General features: G+C 45.0%; 1 protein-coding gene across 1 annotated transcript in view; it reads left to right on the top strand.

Moving 5' to 3' along the window:
* Positions 1-23330, top strand: part of LOC140406643 (low-density lipoprotein receptor-related protein 1B-like) — a 1956985-nt gene that overhangs the window by 1544890 nt on the left and 388765 nt on the right. The window contains exon 14 of the mRNA XM_072494650.1: positions 4346-4544. Within this exon, the coding sequence (XP_072350751.1) occupies positions 4346-4544 (199 nt within the window). The remainder of the gene's footprint in view (positions 1-4345; positions 4545-23330) is intronic.

Raw genomic sequence — 23330 nt, forward strand, 5'->3', positions numbered from 1 at the left:
TATGGGGGAGGGGGGATATGGGGGATATGGGGGAGGGGGGAATATGGGGGATATGGTGGAGGGGGGATATGGGGGAGGGGGGATATGGGGGATATGGGGGAGGGGGGATATGGGGGATATGGGGGAGGGGGGATATGGGGGAGGGGGGATATGGGGGATATGGGGGAGGGGGGATATGGGGGATATGGGGAGGGGGGGATATGGGGGAGGGGGGATATGGGGGATATGGGGAGGGGGGATATGGGGGAGGGGGGATATGGGGGAGGGGGGATATGGGGGAGGGGGGATATGGGGGATATGGGGGAGGGGGGATATGGGGGAGGGGGGGATATGAGGGAGGGGGGGATTTGGGGAGAGGGGATATGGGGGATATGGGGGACGCTCACCCTGCCTGCTCTGACGAGGTCGTTCACCTTCTTGTGGCACTGGGTGCCTGTCCGTGGTGTTAGGGCCACAGCGGTGACGGCCTCTGCCACCTCCCTCCACAGACGCCGGCTGTGGCGTGGGGCAACTCTGCGGCCGTGCCCGGGATACAGGGCGTCCCTCCTCTGCTCCACCGCATCCAGGAGCGCCTCCACATCGCGTGACTCGAACCTCGGGGCTGAGCGACGGCCAGCCATCAAGTCGGGTGTTGCGGTCGGCTGTTCCGGTCGGGTGGGGGGGAGCTGCGCGGCCTTATGAGCCGTCACGCCGTGCAGCGCGTATGACGCTGCACGGCGTGAACCACTGCGCAAGCGCGGATCCCGTTACGTCGCTGCTAGCCCATTTCGGGCCGCAGACTATCGGCCCATTTTTATGACGTGACGCAAGTGGGATTTGCGCGTTTTTTGCGCCGATCGGCGGAGTTTCCGCCGATAACGGAGAATTTCGCCCCTGGTGTGGGGTTCTTCAGATGTTTCAATCGGGTGGTATGGAGACGTGTTTGTTTAAACATGAGCCCTTTATTAGGAGGCTTTAACTATTTACAGTTCCAAGGTTTGGTCCTGCTTGGAACTGTTCCATGCAGGCTGGTTGCATACAAAGTTCTGTTTCTAGACTATTCTCCCAGAGTTTATTGTCATGTGACTCTCCTTCTTGCTGTGGGTCATGCTATTCTCTGTCCCCCATTAGCACCAGCTCTGCCGAGAACCTTTACACTACAATGCATGCAGGCACATATCATAACATTCCCTTTTGTTCTCTAAATAAATATGTTTTCCCTTCCATACAATGTTTTAATACAATCTTTACTTGCTGTCACTGCCCCCCCTCTCAAGTCTCTGACATTAAAAGTTCAGAAAGCCTTGAGGCTTGCCAGTTGTTCCACATCTCAATCTGTCACATTTGGAGGAATGATAGCATGTTTCTGGTACTTGCCAATCTCCATTTGATTCACGTTTTGCCCTCCTTCGAGTTGTATTTCTCTTTATTAACAATTCATCTGCTTTTTCAGACTGTGGGATTTATTCTGTTCCTTCCAAGGGGAACGTGCACTCCATTTATTCCTAGAGTACACGCGGATGTTCATTATCCGTGTTGTCCTCCAAGTTTTTATTGGACGTTTGCATTTCAAAACTGGAACCTTCATTTCTACCCGTTTCATAATTTCAACCAAAAATTATTTTGTTGTAGTATTTACAACTTGTTTTGTAAGCTTCTGAATCTTTTCATGCAGCTCAATGGTTTTCAGGACGTCTGAGACATCCAGTGCTTTTTCTTCCACTAGTGCCTTGCGCCTCAGTATCAGATTTAATTTTCCAATCTTATTTCTGTCTCTTCTTTCTCTCTCTGCAACAGAACTTTGTCCTTGTCCTTCATTTTGGATTCACTGTTGACTAGGTCTATCCCCGGCGAAGTCTTACCTTGTTTCAGTCCTGTAGTTGTGCTACTCATGGCTTTCATTATCCACTCGCAAGGTAGAACGCTCTACTCTTGTTCCTTTCCTTCCTCTTTGCTTCTTCATCTCTTCTGTCTGTTTCTTCTATCTCATGACTTCCTTAAGAACACTGAACATGTCTGAGACTTCTCTGCCAGTGTGGTGTTAAGGTAATTTTGCTTCTCTTCATAATCTTCTGGAGGAATGAACTTTGACCTGAGAAATTACTGTAGCATGTGAGGGTCTTTCAACAGGTTTTCCTTTTCTTTGCAAACCTGTTGCTTTAGCTTAAGCTTTCCTTTAGTTCAGTAGAGCAGGCTTGAATGTCTTTTATTATGCTTCAATTCTGCTATTTAATACTGTCTTAAGTTCGTCATGTAGCTGAATGGACGCGCATTCCTTTTGCTTTCATTCTTGATGGACATTCAACTGTTCTTTTAACTGGGCGGCACGGCAGCACAATGGTTCGCACTGGCGCTTCACAGCTCCAGGGTCCCAGATTCAATTCCCGGCTTGGGTCACTGTCTGTGTGGAGTCTGCACGTTCTCCCCGTGTCTGCGTAGGTTTCTTCCGAGTGCTCCGGTTTCCTCCCACAGTCCAAAGATGTGCAGGTTAGGTGGATTGGCATTGCTAAATTGTCCTTAGTGTCCAAGAAAAGGTTAGGTGGGGTTACTGGGTTACAGAGATAGAGGGGAAACATGGGCTTAAGTAGCGTGCTCTTTCCGAGGGCTGTTGTAGGCTCGATGGGCTGAATAGCCTCCTTCTGCACTGTAAATTCTATGATTCTATGTTTACTTTCTCATTGATATCCCTCTGGGGTCTCTTATTGTCCTCCCTCTGTGGACTCCTGTTGCTCTCTCATCCGGCGGGATTCTCCGAGCCAAAATCTGCTCGGCGCGGGGGCGGCGATTCTCTGGTCTGCGGAGAATCGCAGGAAGGTGTCGGACCAGATCGCGGGTCTGACGCCTTTCTGCGATTCTCCTTGGACCGACGAATCGCCACCAGTCACACGCGGTCGACGCGGCGCCGGTCGGGGGCCATTGAAAGAGGCCCCCGCGACGATTCTCAGCCAGCAGCTGGCCGAGTTCCCGCCGGCGTGGTTCACTCATGGTTCCACCCGGCGGGAGCTCAGAGTGGCGGCTGTGGACCCAGTCTGTGGCTTCCCTGGTGGGGGGCAGGGGGATCCCTAACCGGGGGGCCTTCAGGACGGCCAGTCTCGCAATCGGGGACCACCGATCAGCGGGCGCGCGCAATCTGTGGAGGGGGCCTGTATTGTTAGGGCCGGCTTATTGTGTGGGTCTGCCATGGTGCACGTTTCGCCGCTACAGGTGGCCGCCGCGCGCATGTGCGGACCCTCAGCCGGAAGTGCAGGGTCCCGTATTGGCAGCCGGAAGTAGGACTACTCAGGGGCCCTGCAAGCCCCCTTCAAAACAGAGAATCACTCTGGACTTTCTCCAAGAAAGTCCAGAGTGATTCGCGCCCGTTTTCTCACGGGCGTGGGGATACAGCTCAATTTTCATAGAATTCTGCTCTCTTGTGGCTCTTGACAGAGTTGCCGTCTCTGTAGGGTCTTTTGTTGCCTGCTGCAAAGGGTTCTCTTTCTCTTAAACTGTGAATGTTCCTGTATTTAACTCTGTGAGCCCAATTATTCCTGCAGATATTCCTCAGCCCTCCCTACCCTTTTTTTTTCAGTTTTTCTTTAACCATACCATAGCTGTCTTTCAGCATCTGCAATTCACTGAGCATGTGGGTCAGCTTTTTAGTAATTGTTTTGCTCACACATTTCATGAACTGTTCATTCAAGTTCTTGCAAGTTTCTGTCGTGAAGTTTCTTCAATTTTTTTTTCTTATGTGCACGTCTCTCTACTTTGGTTTAAGTTTTTCAAACCTTGGGATACAGTTCTGGGTTCATGCTGCCACCTTTCTTACCACGATTGATCACGACCACTGATCACTATAGTACTATTGCCCTTGGTCATCATCCCGATCCCGCCATTGCCAACCATGTTGTAATATTATGTCTCACTGTTGCGGAGGTGCCTCACTGATGAGATCCTACAGAGTTGTATATTTAACTATACAACTTTAACTATTTACAGTTCCAAGATATGGTAATGGGCAGAGCTGATCCATGCAGGCTGGCTACTTACAGAGTTCTGTTTGTCGAGTCTATTACCATGTGACTCTGTACATCATGCCATGGGTGGTGTTATTTTCCACTCCCACGTTAACCCTTGCTCTTCCAAGCACCTTCACATTACAATGGCATGCAGGCGCATATCACAACAATCACTGCTGGACTCTGGCTGAAAATTGAACGACCATGACATTTTCAGTGAAAGTATTACATCCAGTAATTATAGGTTTCTGAAATGTACTTGAAATAGATTTATCTAGTGATCGATGATCTTTTTTTTTTTTGCTTATCAAGTTCTGTTTGGTTTGGATGTTATTTATATTTATTGTTATGCATTTTCACACATATTACAGATAGTATATGGTGGCAAAGAATTAAATCACCCCTTTGGATTGTCGCATTATGGAAAATTTATTTTCTGGACTGAATATACAAATGGAACCATTTTTCAACTGGATTTGATAACAAGGAATGTTTCACTACTCCGAAAAGAGAGGCCTCCATTATTTGGACTGAGAATCTATGACGATCAGCAACAACAACAGCTACAAGGTACTGTACATACAAAATGCTGAAACATGCTTTTTTTTTTATTAGATAAGTCTCGAAAAAGAAAGGATGTAAGAAAAAAAATTAATGTAATTTTGTGAATAAAGCTTTTAATTATTTCTTATTATTAGAAGCTTAAATAGGACAACTGAATAAAAGAATAAACATAACATTAGTCCATAATGATTTATGGATCTTATTAAAATGCAAAATAACACAGTAGGCACAGAGTAAAAAATCTCTTGCGGGGATTGCTGTGATATATGTGAAACTTTCCAGGCGTGTCTGAGCTATCATGGACAGTGCCATGCTTGATATGTGATATCAGAGCTTTTTTCTTGACAAGTATACAGCACACGTGTTTTCTTTTACACTCGTGCTGTGTGCTTGTGCCCCGGGGGGCACTGCGAGGACACTAGGGGACAATGCCTAACTTTGTCCCTCAACCCCCGGGCCTCTAGACACTCCTGTGCCCCCAACGCGGTAATTACGGCTGTTTTTTGCTTTTCAAAACCAGTAGTGATTTGCGTGTGGTGTCACGCAGGCAAGGGTGGAGGTCGGGGATTACTTTGTGGGCGGAAGCTACGGTGTAAAACCCTTTAATTAAATTCAAATGTATTTAAATCAATGGAAATCAGGTTCACTCCCTTTTTGGGCATAAAACTGATCACATCACTGGGGAGGGAGGGTGCCTTTTTTAGCTACATGCAAGATTTCTCAACCACAATGTGATTTGCATCCGTGACAGATGGGGCTGCTAGATTGTCCCCTATGGGTGTTCATGTTCAGATATTGCTCAAGTAAGTTCGAGGAGATCAACCACTGGGCAGAAAATGCCCTTTATTATTTCAATGGGGTCTGGGCATCGCTGGAAAGGCAGCAGTTTTGGCCCATCCCTAATTGCCCTGGAACTGAGTGACCTGCTGGGCCATTTCAGACAACAGTTTTGAATCAACCTCATAGTTGTGCATCTAGAGACACATGTCTAGGCCAGGCCTGGTAAGGATGGCCGATTTCCTTCACTGAAGGACATCAGGGAATCAGGTACGCTGTCATGACAATTGATGATAGTTTCATGGTCACAATTACTGAAGCTAGCTTTTTAACTCCAGATTTTATTGATTGAACTTAAACTCCAGCAGCTCAGTAGTGGGATTTGAACCAGTTTCCACAGGGCATTAGCCTCGGCCCCTGGATTACAAGTCAAGTGGCATTGTCACTACACAACCAGCTTGCAATGAAAGCCCATGCAAAACTAAAGCTAAAATGTTTTTGGCCCAACTGGTTTATTGTGAGCTAGCTCAGACATGTATATTTTTATAAAATATATGTACATATCCTCATGGCTGTGGTGATATGCATCACCGTATACACACAAGGGGTTAAAGTAAATACACTACAACTAAGTAAACACTAGAGGGAGCACCGGAGATGTCATGATATGCAAACATGCAGCTAATGAACACTTAGAATAGGGCACAACCAATGAGCAGTCACGAGACCCAGAGGTGGCATTAGCACAAGGGGGCATTACTCAACCCATAAAAAAGGACAGGGCACACATGCACTGTCTATTTCCACAGACAGACATCTAGAGAGTACATCAGGGTTAATCAGAAGCATCACACCCAGCACGTGGCTTAGAGCCGACTGGTTTAGTTAGACTGAGTTACTACTGAGATTAGCAGGAGAGTCAAACTCATTTAAGAACTGTGTTAATAGTTCAATAAACATATTGAACTCATTACAAAGTCTGGACTTTCCTTTGTCAAAGCATACATCAAGGAAGCAGCTTATGCTACACGAAGAAGCATAACACAACAATGGCTATTTCTAAAATTTTAATAACTGGACAAATACCTTTAAAAATGGTTGAATCTATGTCTGTTTGTGACCCTCGAACAAAAGAAGCCATCTGGCAGTATCAGGGAATCAACCCCTTATGTGCCAGATCCAGAGAGAACTTTACAAAGGCCATCTACATTTCATAACCCAGGCTGACCAACAGGAGACTGCTCACCTGCTGAGACAATGGGTCACGCAACCTTCCTTTCACCTCTTAATGGTTGAGACATTTAACAATCTCAGCGACCCAGGCAAGGGATACACATTGCTTGTCAAAGGCAGTGTGGAGAGGTGGGAGACATGTGACTTATGGAATCAGTAATATTGACTTTTTGTACTGAAAACCTCAGCCTGCTGTTTACTATCTGACTGGTAGCCTCAGTGAAAAGCAGCTCTGCCCAGGCCCCATTTACACTGCTTCGTCTGGGGATTCTGTACCATCACCGACAAAACTGATTCATCTCTGCGTGGCTATCTCACCATGTGAAGTTAATGACACAGGAAAAGTGAATTGTACAGTATTGGCTTTCAGCTCACCAACCTCCATGAAGGAATACTTGATTAGAATTTGATTCTGGACTTTGGAAACCATGTGAAGCAGTGGACAGAGTTCTCCGGTTGTTGCGATTCATTTTTCGGCCACCGATTTCCCAGCGGCACGGGGTGATTGCAATGGGAAATCCCATTGACAGGCAGTGGAAAGATAGAATCCAGTCGCAAACGAACGGAGTGTGGCTGAGAAACGTGCGGCTGGGGGACCGGAGAATCCCGGCAATATTTATTTTCTCTGTGCCCTCTCACTGTAAACCTTTTTTTCCTCTATCCCTCTCTTTTCTCTCTGAGTGTGGAGGCATTGTTGCGACTCTCCTCCCGAGGTTTGAGGCCGTGCAAAGAAACTAACACTTTGAGTTCATTCTATCTCGATTTTGCTGTGGGGTTATTATTAGAAAGTTTGATTAGGAACATTGAGGTTGGGAAATATGGCACCACCTATATAGAGGCAAACAAATCAAAACACAATACATTTTAAGGATGGGTGATGAGAGGAGAAATTATTGCTGTTTAAGTTGACTGCCCTTCCGTCTGTAACATTGACTGGGATTTTCCAGCCCTGCCATGGTGGGACCCACCATGTTGGGTACCGTGGGCTAGCCAAATGTCCGTGGCGGGGGGGAGGTGGCTGGAAGATTCCAATAGTGGATGTGGCCGGAGATTCGTGACCATTATGTTCCACATGAGCTTCATCCCATCTTATTTCATCTAACCCTGACCACAGATTATTTTATTCATTTCTCCATCATGAATGGGTTTCCTCCAGGTGCTGTGGTTTCCTCCCACAGCCCAAAGATCTGCAGGTTAGGTGGATTGGCCAAGCTAAATTGTAAAAGGGGATTTAGCTCGGTTGGCTGGATGGCTGGTTCATGATAAAGAGAGAGGCTGACAAGCACAGGTTCAATTCCTGTACCGTTTCAGATGCAGTGTTACAACTTCCTGTGAAGAACTCTGTGTGACCTGTTAGTGACGAAATAAATAATTCATGAGGTTTATCACCGCACCTTCAACCTATATTGGTTTATGTTTGAAAACACAAAAGCACCTCATGATTTTCATAATATATTTCCTAAATTTAAAATTGTCTCGTGATTTACGGGACACTGGGGTTAGTAGGTTTGGGAACCGAAGCCTGAGACCAGGGCTTGAAAATATTTAGAAAGCTGCAGCTAAATTCAAGGGAACAGAGTAGTATGGACTTGACTTGAGAGCCAGTTCGGTAGTTTGGGCACTGTTCATTGGTAACCACAGAGAACTTTATATTAACAGTCATATGATTAATACATGCAAATCATATCTGTGGGCTCTGATACAGAATTAAATATAAGCTGTGATACAGGTATCCCGGGCGGGATTCTCTCAGCCCGGGGCCAAGCCGGAGGATCCGCGTGACCGGCGCGAATCACGCCACGCCGCCCCGACGCTGGATCGCGATTCTCCGCAGGCTCTATGCGGCACCCCCCCCCCCGCCGATTCACGGACCAGGATGGGCCGTAGCAGAAAGCCCGAGTCCTGCTGGCGCCATTCTAATCTGTTCTCAGCCGGCGGAACCTCGGCGTGGAAGGGTCCGGGGGTGGCATGTGGGGGGGGGAAAGGTTGATCGAACCCGGGGGGCTTCAGTTGTGGCGTGGCCCGCGGTCGGGGCCCACCGATTGGTGGGCCAGCCTCTTGGGCTGGGGACCTTCTTCCTTCCGCGCCGGCCCCTTTAGCCCCACGACATGTTGCATCGGGGCCGGCGCGGAGAAGGGAGCCACTGCGCCTGCGTTGGCGCCGGTGCCACTGCGCAAGTGCGGACACCGCGGCGCCCAGTTGACACCGGGATCAGCAGCGGTGTGGGCCGCTCCAGTCCTGTGCTGGCCCCCTGTATGGGCCAGAATTGCTGATCCTGAGGCCGGGTTGATGCCATCGAGAAACGCGATGGCGTTTCCGACGGCGTCAACACTTAGCCTCAGGTTCAGAGAATCCCGCCCCCCATGTTTAAAGCATGTTCGAACAGCATGTTTTAGTTTTCGTCAAAGAACGGAGTTTATCCAAATAGTGCTGCCACCATTTTTAATTTTTTTTTGGCCCACTTATCGCATGTGCAACAAAATCGCATTGCAGCTGCATATGCAGTGTGTTTTTGTAAATGTGCTGTCTCTATGAGCAAGGGCTGGGGAGAGGAGCGGCTAGAGGGAAACAACTAAGGTGTTAGAATACAGGCAGAAAAAGTGAGCGGGTCAAGCGAGGGGTGTAGAGGCAGGTGGCAAGCGAAAGGAAGAAGGATGCAATTAGCAGGAAGCGGCGAGTGCGCCTGAGAGGTAAATGAGAAGCACCGAGCAGGAGGGAGAGGGAAGTGGCAAGTGGGAGTTAAGTAGAAGAAGTGGTAAGTTATTAAGAGTAAATTTATTAAAAGCTGTAAGTCGATTTGTCGGCCAATTAGATTCAAGGCAGATTGTAAGATTTTAATCTAAAAATTACCGGTCGGGAACATAACCCACCCTTTCTTGCATGGTTTCTCATGAGAAGACGATTTTTCTTCATCAAGTTTTAGCGCATCATTGCTCAGGAACACATTAGGAGTGTTGAATGAGAAATAGCTCTACTTATGTCCAGTGATTCCAATGTTATAATAAAAAGCATGCAGTTTGGTAAAAATGACTAGCGCCAGGAATACTTCCAGGAAGCAGAGCAAAGGCAGACTCAGGGAAAGGAACAGAGGTGGCTTGGTGCTGAGAGCAGAACAAATTTGGGCTTGCAGAAAGCTAAAGTGAGCTATAGCTCAGGGTGTGGAGGAGTTCTGGGGGCTGAGAAAAGCAGGAAGCCCTGGAACTGAAGTTTGGATATAACTGAGAAGCAAAGGACAGGATGCACGGTGCTTTCCAAATAGCTGGAGTCAGCAGTTGTCTGGGAAGGAGGTTTTGCTGAAATTGTATGGAGCTATGGTGAGACCACACCTGTAATATTGTGGGTGATCCAGTGGCCTCATTTACTGCGGGTGCAAATCACGTTATGGCTGCTAAATCTCACGAGCAGCCAAAAATGGGATTTGCGCTGTCGAGATCTCAGTTTGAGATCTTCATCATCCCCCCGACAGTGAGGTTAAATACTCTTTAATATAATTCAACGGCTTTATGCTGTAACTTCCGTCCACGACATATCCCCCCCGACCCCCACCCCCGACCCGCAACCCCCAGCACCGGCAGTGTAGCATCACGCAGGCATAAATTATTACCCTACTGGTTTTCAAAAGCATAAACAGTTGTGATGACCACGATGGGGGGGCAGAAGTGTCTGGAGGTCCCAGGGTTGAGGAACAAGGTTGGGTATTGCCTCTGGTATCCTCACAGTGTTCCCAGCAGTGCCAAAGGACAGTATCAAGGGAGCACATGAGCAGGCAATTCTAATTCCAAATATCCCTCCTCCGTTAGGGGGTGGGGGGTTCCCCTTACGTGTCGTGGGGAATGTTGAGGGGCCGATGCCTATGAGGGGGTGCAGGGTGGTGGCTGTGAAGAGGGAGATACCTGTGTGGTGGTGGGGGGAGAGGGTGTGTGTCTGCCCCCGATACGTCCGTGATGGGGGGATTCACCACATGCCTGGGGGGGTGGGGGGGGGGGGGGAGGCGGTGGTAGTCTGTTTCCATGGGGGTGTTGGGGGAACTATATTTTAAATGCAGATCAGGGCACCATTGTGGAGCTTGCCTTGCCAGCTCAATCAAGCCCAGTCCCACCAAAATGACCACCAGATGTTCTGGCACTTCTGAAAATTCGTCTGTGTTTCTGGAGAGAAACATGTCGGTTTTTAGTCAGAGCCTGACGCCCTGACAAATTTAGGGAAAATTCCGCCCATTGTGTGCAGCTTTGTTCTTCTTGCCAAAGGAAGGATATACTTCGAGGGAGCACAATGAATTGCAGTAGATTGCTGGGGTAAAAGTGCTGTCCTATGAAGAGAGATTGAGTAAAATGAACCAGGGGCTTGTTTAGCACAGTGGGCTAAACAGCTGGCTTGTAATGCAGAACAAGACCAGCAGCGCGGGTTAAATTGCCGTACCGGCCTTCCCGAACAGGCACCGGAATGCGGCGACTAGGGGCTTTTTACATTAACTTCATTGAAGCCTACTTGTGACAATAAGCAATTATTATTATTATTATAGTCTCTGGAGTTTAGAAGAAAATGAGTGATCTCAATGAAATGTGTGAAATCTGCAGTGGGCTTGACAGGTTGATTGTTTTTCCTGGCTGGAGAGTCTAGATAAAGTGTCATAATCATAGGATAAGGGGTCAGTCATTTAGGACGGAGTGGAGGAGAAAGTTCTTTACTCAGTGGGTTATGAAACGTTGGAAACTTCTCTCCTAGGTGGCTGTGAATGCTCCGTCAATGCGTATATTCAAGACAGAGATTTTTAGGGACTCAGGGAATCGAGGAATAAGTGGGTGGTATCGTGGAGCTGAGCTGCAAGTTCAGCCATGACCTTGTTGTGTGGCAGAGCAGGCTCAACAGGCCATACTTTCTTTATTCTTTCATGAGATCGGCAAGGCCAGCACATTTTTCCTATCCCGAATTTCCTTTAAACTGAGTGGCTTGCTGCACCATTTCAGGAGGCAGTTACGCTCAACAGTGCGACTGAAGATGGCTGGCTGCTGCCAGAAGGAGAGGCGCCAGAGTCCCAGGATGGCGGAGCGACACAGGTATTACTGACAGGAGGGAGGCAGTCACACTGCACTGATTTCTTCTAACCACCTGTCCATAAACAGAGGTCTTTTTGGATTTGTTTTTAAAGAATAGGCAGTGGCATGTTATTCCAATCCCTCAGCTTTTACTAATAATTCACAGCAAACTTGAGTTAGGATTGACTCAGAAGGTTAATTTATTCTACACATTCAAGATCTGCAAAAAGGAAAGTTAGCAATGTCCCACTCTCCGCACACACACAGAGTAAATGGTGAAAGGGTTGGGAGAGGGGGGGACGGAATTGGGAGATAGAAGAAAAGATTTTTACAATGCAAGGCCCGCAGAAAAATGACTATGAGTTCACGTAAGTTTCAGAGTCCAAGTTCAGCGACCAATGAGGAGATGTTGCACATAGACATTCGGGTCCAACTGGGGTATTGTAGTATTCACTTTTTAGTTGCCACTGATCCCACAAGGTGAAATAGGTACGCAGAGTTTGAGTCAGTTCTGGAAGCAATGGTACAGAAACATCCAATAGAGCTCAGCTAGATGGGCAAGTTGTTGTTGAGCCCAGAGAAGCCTTGGCTCACCAGCTCTATGTTAAAACAACAAACTGCCTGTGAAGTCCAATGATGAAACATTGAACTGCCTGAAAGGCCAGAGGCTTAGGTCATGTGAGATTCCTCCTCCACCCTGACATCAAAGGGGATTTTTATCCAGTGTCTTGGAAGTACCATCTAAATTCAGGGGCTAATGTTTGGGAAGCCAATGTATAGGCAGATCTATTAACTCCACTAGCAAGGTGGGCTTATCAGATGCAAATGTCAACCCTCTAGTTCCCTTTGAAATTGATCAGAACAGTCGCAGATAATATAAGTCTGTTAATAGCTCTCTCAGTATGACAAGGTTTGACATTCCAGAAACTGGGAAAATCGTTATTTTGGCTTTGTAACACCCAGGGTAGCTCTCAGTCAAAGGACTAAGGCTGCAAGCAGATGACTTTGAGCCATCTTAATTGTTCAGCAGAGAAGTTCATTAAAAAAATAGCAATAAGAATAAAGTTTTGAACATACAGTGTTGGGTTTCTTTTCATGTTGCAGGAACCCAACGTAGGCCACAGATAAGTAATGCGAGGGTGAGGGGCATGTAGTGATCTCTATATGTGCATGTACACAAGGGGTTAATTTGTAATCAGTAGCACCACATGATCACTAGAGGGCCAGACCAACAGGGGTATAAAAGGCAACCACATTGGGTCTCTCTCCCTCTCTTGGGTGCACTGTGATCAGGGCAATAGCAGACTAGTTCAGATAGCTAGTGGAGTTACGTATAGTTATCGTAGTTAGATCTTGTTAACCTTATCACTAGTATCAGTTATAGTAAAGAACTCATGCCATTATTGTTATAGTTACTCAATAAACCTTTTGTTACTAATGGACGAGTTCGAGTCTTCATCGAGATTCAGAAGACCTCATCACTAACCAAGGTTTGAGTAGCACATGTTACCTACCACACAGGTAACAAAACAGGGTGGGGTGTTGCTTGGTGGGGACAGATGTCAGCAATGATCGGGCAGTTGTTCTCTGTAGCACCCTCCCCCCCCCCCCCCCCCCCCCCCCACCGCCACCTCAGCCCCCCCCCCCACAACTGTTCAGTCTCTCGATCAAGCACTGAGTGCTTTTGATGGATGGATCCCATCCCAAGGGGGGATGACAAGGTGGTCACATAGCTTTTGACTGCCATGCATTCCGCATAGCAAAAGGCCTGGCCCGCCCACAGCTGGGTTGATATCAGCGGCAGCCAATTAAGGACCACCTAAGTGCCCCAATATGCAGTGGGATGAGAAGGCCGCCCAAGAGCCTTCCCATCCATAATGCAATTCTGGCAGATGTGGGAGGGTTCAGATGCGTCACCACCACGCCCCCCCCCCCCACCTAATGAAACACCCTTCCCGCTTCCAAGCTTGCCTCAGAAACAGCAGAAGATTCTGCCCTTTGCCACCATTACTGAGACTAACTTTGTATTTCTGATTGATTAACTAAATTATTGCATTCACATCAGCACTGCAGTGGAATCCATGTCCCCAGAGCATTAGCCTTGGGATTACTTGGCCAGTGATGTCAACACTACACCACTGTCTCCCTATCTGGCCTCTCCCTCTTCCTATTTCCCATGTCCTTGTCTTCTTATTGAAAGCTCTACTGCTCTAGGTTTGTGCCAAAGCCTCAGTGTGTGGCCTGTATATGAGTAATTATAACTGTGACACTTTCCAGAATGTGAGGTATAATTTGCACGGCAGCCACAATAGTGTGACTCATCAGACAGATTCTCGCACCGTCGCCTTCAACGGCAGCTGAGCAGAACCATAATTCTAATGCAGTGACATTTGGTAAAAATGATATGACAAGGTGAGTTAGCAGGAGAAATAAAAAAGACAGGTGCAATCCTTCAGAATCATACAAGTTAATTGATACGTCAAATAACTAGTTTTATTTTTGTACTCCGAGTAAAACCTGCACATGCTTATCTGATTCATTGTTATTCAGTAATTGCTAAAGTTGTGAAACAATTTGATTTTCAAAACTGCAGCCAATATGGTGTTCAATTGCTGAAAGCACCCTGTGCTGCACGTGAAACCTACATTGATGTCCTGACTTGACAGGTTTGTTAATGTTTTAGATAAAATTGTATTGCACAAGCTGCAGATTTTGGTAGCACAGTATTCCTCCACCTGCCAATAGCAGGTTTCGTCACCTGCAAAACAAGTTTCCTAGTGAGTAAAATTGGTGTCGGCAGGGAAACGTCAAGACAACATTGTGAGCCATTTCCCAGTGTGACTGTCATTTTAGCTACCATCTGTCCTATTCTCACTTGGGACCAGCAAGTCTAATCAAGTATTCTGAAAGCCATGGAGAGTTGGTTCAACATTTGTGGATAATCTAAAATCTGGCTTCTAATCCTGAGTAAGGAGAATGCAAAAGACTAAAAATATAACACTGAGCTCTTTGTGTTACTTGAGGAGATGTAACTGTTCAAATTGGAAGGAGTTGATGCAGAACTTCAGACTAATACAACTCCCACAGTGGTAAGAATTACTCATCAAGCCCTTTTGGCATACTTGAGTGCCAAATTAAATAGGGAATTGAAAATCATGAAGCTGTGTCGAAATGATATGGGCGACCTTGCTTTGAGGTTAAAAAAGGCAAGTTGACAAAGGCAATTTATTCTCAAATCTCATTCAATTAAAATGCAATGGATTTTTAAACTTAAATGAATGTCGCTCCCACCAAATAGCTTGTTTTTTTTTGACACCTGAAAACATGAGAAAGCAAATTATCCGGATAGTTAAATGGCATAGAAGTTATCCTTTGTTGCTGATGGTGCTTGTAAAAAGCACTTGGATGCCATTTCTTTTAAATATTTGTTCCTTAAAATTATATGATTGCTGGAAACTGCTGGTGGCATTGCTGATGTCTTTTAAAATCTATATCTGAGGGCATTGGAATTGGAAAAGGGACTCGAGGTTTGGTTCAAAGTGACACCAAGTGGTTAGACCATGAAAGTACACTGTGACAGTTGACATGTTAAAATCAAATGGAAAATGTTAGCATAGCAGTTTACAACACTGAGTCTTGACTGAAAAGCATGACCAAAATGTGTGACCGGGAGCTCAAAAGGTTTATAAACAGGAAGCACCTGCCCTCTGCGAGAAATTCAATAGTATATGGATGAGGAAGGAAAATGAGCTTTCCCCCATAGTTAGTGCAAAGTGCTGATGAAAATTTAATAATTGGACAGACAATGACACAAACAACAAGAGATGGTCCTCTAAATAAATATCAGCACATGACAAGGGGCGGACTGGGAAAGGATAAATCGGAGGGAGTGGAAAAGGCCACACTGACATAGCCAAAACGCCAAATGAGCTTCTGACCTTTTTTCTAAATTCAAATCAGCTTGGAGCAAAACAATATCACTCAGCGATCAGCTGGTTGTATCCAATCCAGTATTAGAACAAAAATAAGTGAGCACAATTTGAATAAAATACAGATATAGAGATGTTGGAGTAAGGAAACGTATTTCTAAACACAATCACATTTTGTTAAATTGTACCCTTAAATAGAATCGAGCAATCAATAAACAGATTAAATAAATCTACCTGTGAAGATCTGTGTGCACTGCAGTAAAGTGAAAGTGTCTCTCACAGTTAACAAAATAGCGAGGTCGAAAAATTTCAAGATAATCCCATTATTATGACAATGTCAAACTTGCCTCGGAAATCTGTAAGAAAAGTAAGGGACAAGGAAAGGACATATCATTGAATGCAACATGTAAGTCAACACTGAGTCTTGACTGAAAAGCATGACCAAAATGTGTGACCGGGAGCTCAAAAGGTTTATAAACAGGAAGCACCTGCCCTCTGCGAGAAATTCAATAGTATATGGATGAGGAAGGAAAATGAGCTTTCCCCCATAGTTAGTGCAAAGTGCTGATGAAAATTTAATAATTGGACAGACAATGACACAAACAACAAGAGATGGTCCTCTAAATAAATATCAGCACATGACAAGGGGCGGACTGGGAAAGGATAAATCGGAGGGAGTGGAAAAGGCCACACTGACATAGCCAAAACGCCAAATGAGCTTCTGACCTTTTTTCTAAATTCAAATCAGCTTGGAGCAAAACAATATCACTCAGCGATCAGCTGGTTGTATCCAATCCAGTATTAGAACAAAAATAAGTGAGCACAATTTGAATAAAATACAGATATAGAGATGTTGGAGTAAGGAAACGTATTTCTAAACACAATCACATTTTGTTAAATTGTACCCTTAAATAGAATCGAGCAATCAATAAACAGATTAAATAAATCTACCTGTGAAGATCTGTGTGCACTGCAGTAAAGTGAAAGTGTCTCTCACAGTTAACAAAATAGCGAGGTCGAAAAATTTCAAGATAATCCCATTATTATGACAATGTCAAACTTGCCTCGGAAATCTGTAAGAAAAGTAAGGGACAAGGAAAGGACATATCATTGAATGCAACATGTAAGTCAACCCCGTGCACAGTATGCCCCCATTTTTCAGCATCAAAATGCATGTTTATGGCTAAACTCGGATTAGGAGTCGGCCTCAATATTTGACCCACTATTGAATTTCTTTGGGAAAATTCCGCCCCACATCTTAGGAAGCTTATATCAGAATGGATCCTTAAAAATCAACCGAATGTTTACATTGTAAATCCGAGTGTTACAGGGCAGCACGGCAGCATTGTGGTTAGCACAATTGCTTTACAGCTCCAGGGTCCCAGGTTCGATTCCCGGCTTGGGTCACTGTCTGTGCGGAGTCTGCACATTCTCCCCGTGTGTGCGTGGGTTTCCTCCGGGTGCTCCGGTTTCTTCCCACAGTCCAAAGATGTGCAGGTTAGGTGGGTTGGCCAAGCTAAATTGCCCTTAGTGTCCAAAATTGCCCCATTAGCTTACCTAATACTGCCTCCTTAGTGATTACAATCATCTCAAGGTCCTCTCCTATCATATCTTTATTTCCATCAGTCACTGGCATTTTGGAAAGATCTTTTGAAGCTTCAACGGTCGACTTACATGCCACGATCGATAATATGTCCCATCAAATCTTATCCTTCTTGTACCTTGAATTTGCCATTAGAACATCCAGGTGCATTTTGAATATTACCAACATTTTTGCCTTTACCATCCTGTCTGTTGGATTAATGGAAATAGTTGTCACTCTTGAACGTCTTCCCAATGTATCCGTTTTAAATCTACCTTTTGCAAGTTTCCAGTCAAATCCTGTGAGGCATTTGAGAAACTGATGTCATGTGGAAAAATTCAGCGTTTTACTATTTTCAGTTTCCGCCGCTCAGAATGCTTATGTAAACAATGTTTGTCACAAATGGAAGCTTTATTTGTCCTGATGAGCTTTAACTTAAATGTTTTTTTCCCTGTATTTTCTGTAAATGCTTCATTCGCCAGATTCAGATTTGATGTCGAAATATAATGTGAATCAATTTGTTGTGTTGATAATGAAATAGAATTTCATCAAATAAATCAGAGGCGTGTTTCAATGATGTTTGGAATAGAAAGATATATAATGTACAAAATTGTTCCCTTAATTCTCTTCATAGAATCACACACAATGATAACAAAATACAAATACATTTTCCATTAATATATCTCATGGAAATGTTATTTCCAGTAAACTTCTGCAGCAAATAACTATTATCTTCCCCACACACAGTAAATGGCAAAAAATACACTGACACTTTGCAGCCTACATGAAAAAATACAGGTATAAAACCACAGATCTATAGTCCTGCTGGAGATTGCAGTACAGAAACTGAGCTGCCACCCAATGGCCGTGTTTCACCTCTAACCATTTCTAACCTGACCGATGTGGTATCCCAGGTCAGGAGGGTGCCCGCATGCACCCCACATGCACCAGATACGTGTGAAGTGGCATTAACTTGGTGTCAGTCAGCCCTACAAGCTGGTGTGGTGACCCAACATCCAAATTTAGAAAATCTAGGCCCAATGGACGAATGTGCTTGTCACTCGCCAAAGAACAATTAGCAAGGGTGTCCAGCGTTCTTGTTACTTAAAGGGTCAAGCACCCAGCTTTCAGGTCAAGTCATTTTGAGTCATTTCTGCTATTGCAAAGTCTCTGGATGTACTCTGGAATATCTTTGAGGGGTGTTGTAATGAGTTATTGTTTCAGAAGGAAGTGTTGTGAAATCCTCAGTGAGTGCAGAGGATCTGGTGACCTGTCCACACAAAGACTGCAGTCAGTATGGGGCTACAATTGTGATGACACTGCGTCTGCAAAAGACAGGCAAATAAAGCAGAGGCATTGGAGAGTACAGCTCTGTGTGATGTCATCTACCAATTCCTCCCTCCTTCTTGATGTTGGCAGGAGTCTGCCGGTGCAGGCTAGGCAGCAGAATCATGTTGTGCAAGCACATTGGTGCTTCCCTGCATTATCTGTCCCATTGGCGTTCTTATCTGAAATCTCTGTCACAGAACTGAACTGTGACCTCACTCTCCGCAGTGCTGGTAGACTATTCTTTCCCTCTAGTGTGGCTGCAGCCCACTTATTCTTGATGACTCACAATGTGCTGATCTTAACTGTATACTAGCTTTGAAAGTACACGTGGTGACGGTATCTGAACGGGTGCCTAGTTGTCAGACTTCTCTCTCTTCCTCCTGCATATGGTGTGGTCGTACATGTGGCAGATGGGCATCTGAATGCAGCAAATCAGACCGGGACGATTGGTATGAGGTCGGGGGTGCTGAGTGGGACCAAGTGATCCATGGTCACACCATCAACAGCTAGTTCCTCGCGTTGGATAGCAGAATGAGGGTGTGTTGAGAGTGGAGAAGGGTCACAAGGCAGGAATGTACCACCGTTCTCAATGTTTTCAATGATGCTGGATTCCACAGGCTCTGTTGCAGCTGGCCCCATAATGCAGAGAACCATCTCCTCCATCGTGCTTCGGGGGATACAGGTGTCCTTTTCACTCATTGGTTCTGCTGTTTCATTGTTTGCCACCTGGTCCTTAAAGAAGTGGCAGAGTACCATTCATGTTCTGGGCGTGTCTGAGGCTGAGGGGCTTTTGGCAGGGATTTACGGACGTCATGTCAGAGATCCTGCATGGGAGGATTGCTCCGAGTCCAGAGGTGGCGATCTTTGGACTGTCGGAAGACCTGGAGGCCCAGGGGGGGAGAGAGGTTGATGTTTTGGCCTTTGCTTCCTTCGTGGCCTGGAGACGGATTTTACTGGGATGGAGGGACTTGGAGCCTCCAAAGTTGGGGTCTGGGTCAGCGACATGATGGGATTTCTCAGGTTGGAGAAAATTTAATTCGCCTTGTGGGGTTTCATAGATTATCATAGAATTTACAGTGCAGAAGGAGGCCATTCGGCCCATCGAGTCTGCACCAGCTCTTGGAAAGAGCACCCTACCCAAGGTCCACACCTCCACCCTATCCCCATAACCCAGTAACCCCACCCAACACTAAGGGCAATTTTGGACACTAAGGGCAATTTATCATGGCCAATCCACCTAACCTGCACATCTTTGGACTGTGGGAGGAAACCGGAGCACCCGGAGGAAACCTACGCACACACGGGGAGGATGTGCAGACTCCGCACAGACAGTGACCCAAGCTGGAATCGAACCTGGGACCCTGGAGCTGTGAAGCAATTGTGCTATCCACAAGGCTACCGTGCTGCCCCGTGCTGTCACGGGTTCGCTCGGAGGTGGCAGCCGTTCATCAACTTCTTCAAAAAAATATACACTGTCAGCAGGGGGAGGGGGGAGGGAATGGAGGGAGGGGGAAAAAGGGGAGGCATAAGGGTAGGAAAACCAATGGCGGGAGAGCCGAGAAGGGCTGGCGGTGTGTTTTTATAAGCCATGTGGGTTGGGGTTTGTGTTGGGGGGGAATGATAGTTATTTCATTGTGTGTTCTGTTTGATTTTATTGTTGAAAAGTGATAAAATTCTAAATGCCTCAATAAAATATTTTCTAAAAAACAAAATTGCATTGCACTGTGTTTTGGTGATTTGTCTGCCACAGCTGAACACCTGGAGGTCATTGGAAGCAGTTAGAATTGCGAGCGAGGCTGGCATTTTTGTTAGGTGTATGAGGGTGAGGTGGTGTATCTCGATGTTAAGCGAGTTTTTTAAGTGCCAGGGGCTGCTGCTGGATAAGTCCCTCATTAAGCAGCTTGAGAGATTGATGGCTTGTTCGGTAGGGGTTGTCATGTGAAGATACATTCATTGACCACTTAACTATCCACATAACGTCACGGGACTTCTTTTAGCACTGCTACCATGTTGTTGGGGACTTGCTCTCATTCTTCTGAGGATGGTCCTTGAGAGTGTATTTATGGTGTCCCTTCTGCCTAACTCGACTACTAAGTCCTCCTGGGTTTCAGCTGGAATCTTGGGACTGACCCTCTTGCTACCGTTGTGTTTTATTTTTCATGTTTTAAATTGTAGCAATATTATTCAATACAGATTTCCTTTACGAGGGATAGGCTTCCTTTTAGAAGAGTAGGTTATTTGCAAAATGTTCCCCCGTACCCTTGTAGCACAGTGGCAGAATGTATTTTGCAGACACTCGGTCACACACTATAATCATATTAATGAGGCGGTTGCACAAAATGTATGTGTTGCCCACCTCCATGGGAACAGCACAGGCTTGTCAAAGTCATGACCCTTCTATCTGAAAACTGTACTTGGCCAATTTCTGGCTTACCGTGTCCTTATTAAGTATAACCACTTTTTGGGGCTTTTGTCTTGAACATATTTTCATGGTATTGTAAACTATACCACTGGCATATGAATGCCACAAGTTTAAGTCCACTTAAAAAAAGGTTCATGATAAATTAAGTGAAAGCTATCAGGTACTAACAGCTTGGGACTTTAATTATTTGTGCAGAAGATTTTATCTTCTCTAAGTATTTGGCTTTTTCATTCTTTCTGCACATATACAATATAATGAGGTAAATTATGCCACATTGTAGCACCCGTTAAGTGCCACACTGAAATTAAATCAAATGACTTTTCATTTTCTTCTTCCCCAGCAAAATAATGCAAACAATTTTCAAAACAATAATAGCCTTTTCATTCGGAATATTGTCTTGTTTGAATACCGCTTGCACTGAAATTCATATTAATTGTACTTTAACGGCATATACATTACAGTTATATCATCCCGTTCTTTGTTTAATCGCTATCATTAATTCCAGCAAATTCTATTATTAGAAACTCACAACCAATTATACAGGATTGTAATTTTGTAATGAGATGCTACTGAGATTAGCCATGGTTGGAAGACTGATGATTCTTGTCCACTTGATAAACTGATCGTTGTTAATTTCATCAGCTTCAGTCATGTCAACATAATTGAACCCTTGCCTTTTGGTCAAAATATTGTAATTCAACTTTCACCCAGGTATTAAGTAGACTTACAAGACTGAGGTTTTGGTCTAGCGCTGAAAGAACTTTGAACTGTTTGAGGTTCTTTCCTTCAAATAAAACATTAATCTGAAGCCAAATTTGTTAGCTTGTGTTGTTCATTTGATGTTGCTATTCAAGAGCAGTCAAATGTCTCCCCATTTGTCTCACCGTGCCTCCCCAGGGTATCACAGTGGCACAGTAGGGTGGCACGGTTGCACAGTAGTTAGCACTGCTGCCTCACAGGGACCCGGGTTCAATTCCCGCCTTGGGTGACTGTCTGTGTGGAGTTTGCACGTTCTCCCTGTGTCTGCGTGGGTTTCCTCCGGGTGCTCCAGTTTCCTCCCACAGTCCAAATATGTGGAGGTTAGGTGGATCGGCCACACTAAATTGCCCCTTAGTGTCCAAAAACGATGTGTAGGTTAGGTTAAAGGGTTGTTGGGATAGCGTAGGGAAGTGAGCTTGGGTGGAGTACTTATTCAGAGGGTCAGTGAAGACTCGATGGACCAAATGGCCTCCTTCTGCACAATAGGGATTCTATGATTTTCCCTGCTCATCAACCAAAATAATCACAAAAATAATGGAATAACTGGTCCAAAAATTAAATCAAACTACTGTGGATGCTGGAAATCTGAAATGAAAATAGGAAAATCTGGAAAAGCACAGCATGTTGGACAGGATCGGTGGAGAAAGAAGCAAGAGTTACCGTTTCAGGTGGATAACGTTTCATCAGAATTATTAGTCATTCATTCAGCTGTTGTTTATGGGGTCTGACTTTGCACAAATTGATTGCTGTATTCATCAACATCCCAACAATTCTTCTTCTTCAAAGAAATGTACAATGTGCTAAATGCTGTGGAATGCTTCTGGGAGACATGATGAGGTCCTGTGGAAGTACAAATCTTTCTAATACCTTTTTTTCAGACGTGTACTCTATTTAAGATAATAGCAAAGGCCATCAGGAGAGAAGGCTGTAGTTAAAAAAATAAATGTTAGAAAGCTGCCTTTGTTGCTATGGGCATTGTATTGACGAAATAATCATGTAGCTATTTGCTTTAAATTCAGGCGAATACATCAGTGCCGCAACCAACCATAGTAAAGATCAACCTCAGCCTTAATATTTATACCGGAAATTCTCAGTTACACTGTGTGAATCCTAGTGTTGGAGTCTTATATAGACTCAGAATATAAAATAACTTATTACGGATTGTGAATGTCGAACAATTGTTTATTGGTTATTTTGAAATCTACAATATTAAGTTAAAAAGAGTACAGCAGGGAATTTAAACGGGAAGCTAAACATTACATTATTTTAAGCCAGTTGCATTTCAGGATTGATGTATTCTGGCGGGCTAAAAACAAATTATTACATGAATCAATAAAATGCCCATAGCAGCAATAAAAGATTTTTAATGCAGCAGATGTTGTCTTTTCTCTTCACTGCCTCTATTTCTACCTTTCATCAGGCTCTTATAGAGAAGCAATGAAGTCTCGAGCGTTATTTTGAAATAAACCTTGGCCCTGAAAAATGTTGCCTCTCTTGTGGACTTGAAGCTATGATTGCGCTCAAGAAGGTTGAGAAAATTTGCACTTTAGGGCAATGAGCCACTTAAGAGTTTGTGAAGCACTGACTGACTGAAAGTTTCCTCAAATAAAAGCAAAATACTGCACATGCTGGAAATCTGAAATAAAAACAGAAAATGCTGATAAACTCTGCAGGTTTGGCAGCATCTGTGGAGAGAGAAAGAGAGTTGACTTTTTGTGCTCGTAT

Source organism: Scyliorhinus torazame, chromosome 2 (assembly GCF_047496885.1).
Source record: "Scyliorhinus torazame isolate Kashiwa2021f chromosome 2, sScyTor2.1, whole genome shotgun sequence".
NCBI classification, from domain to species: Eukaryota; Metazoa; Chordata; class Chondrichthyes; order Carcharhiniformes; family Scyliorhinidae; genus Scyliorhinus; species Scyliorhinus torazame.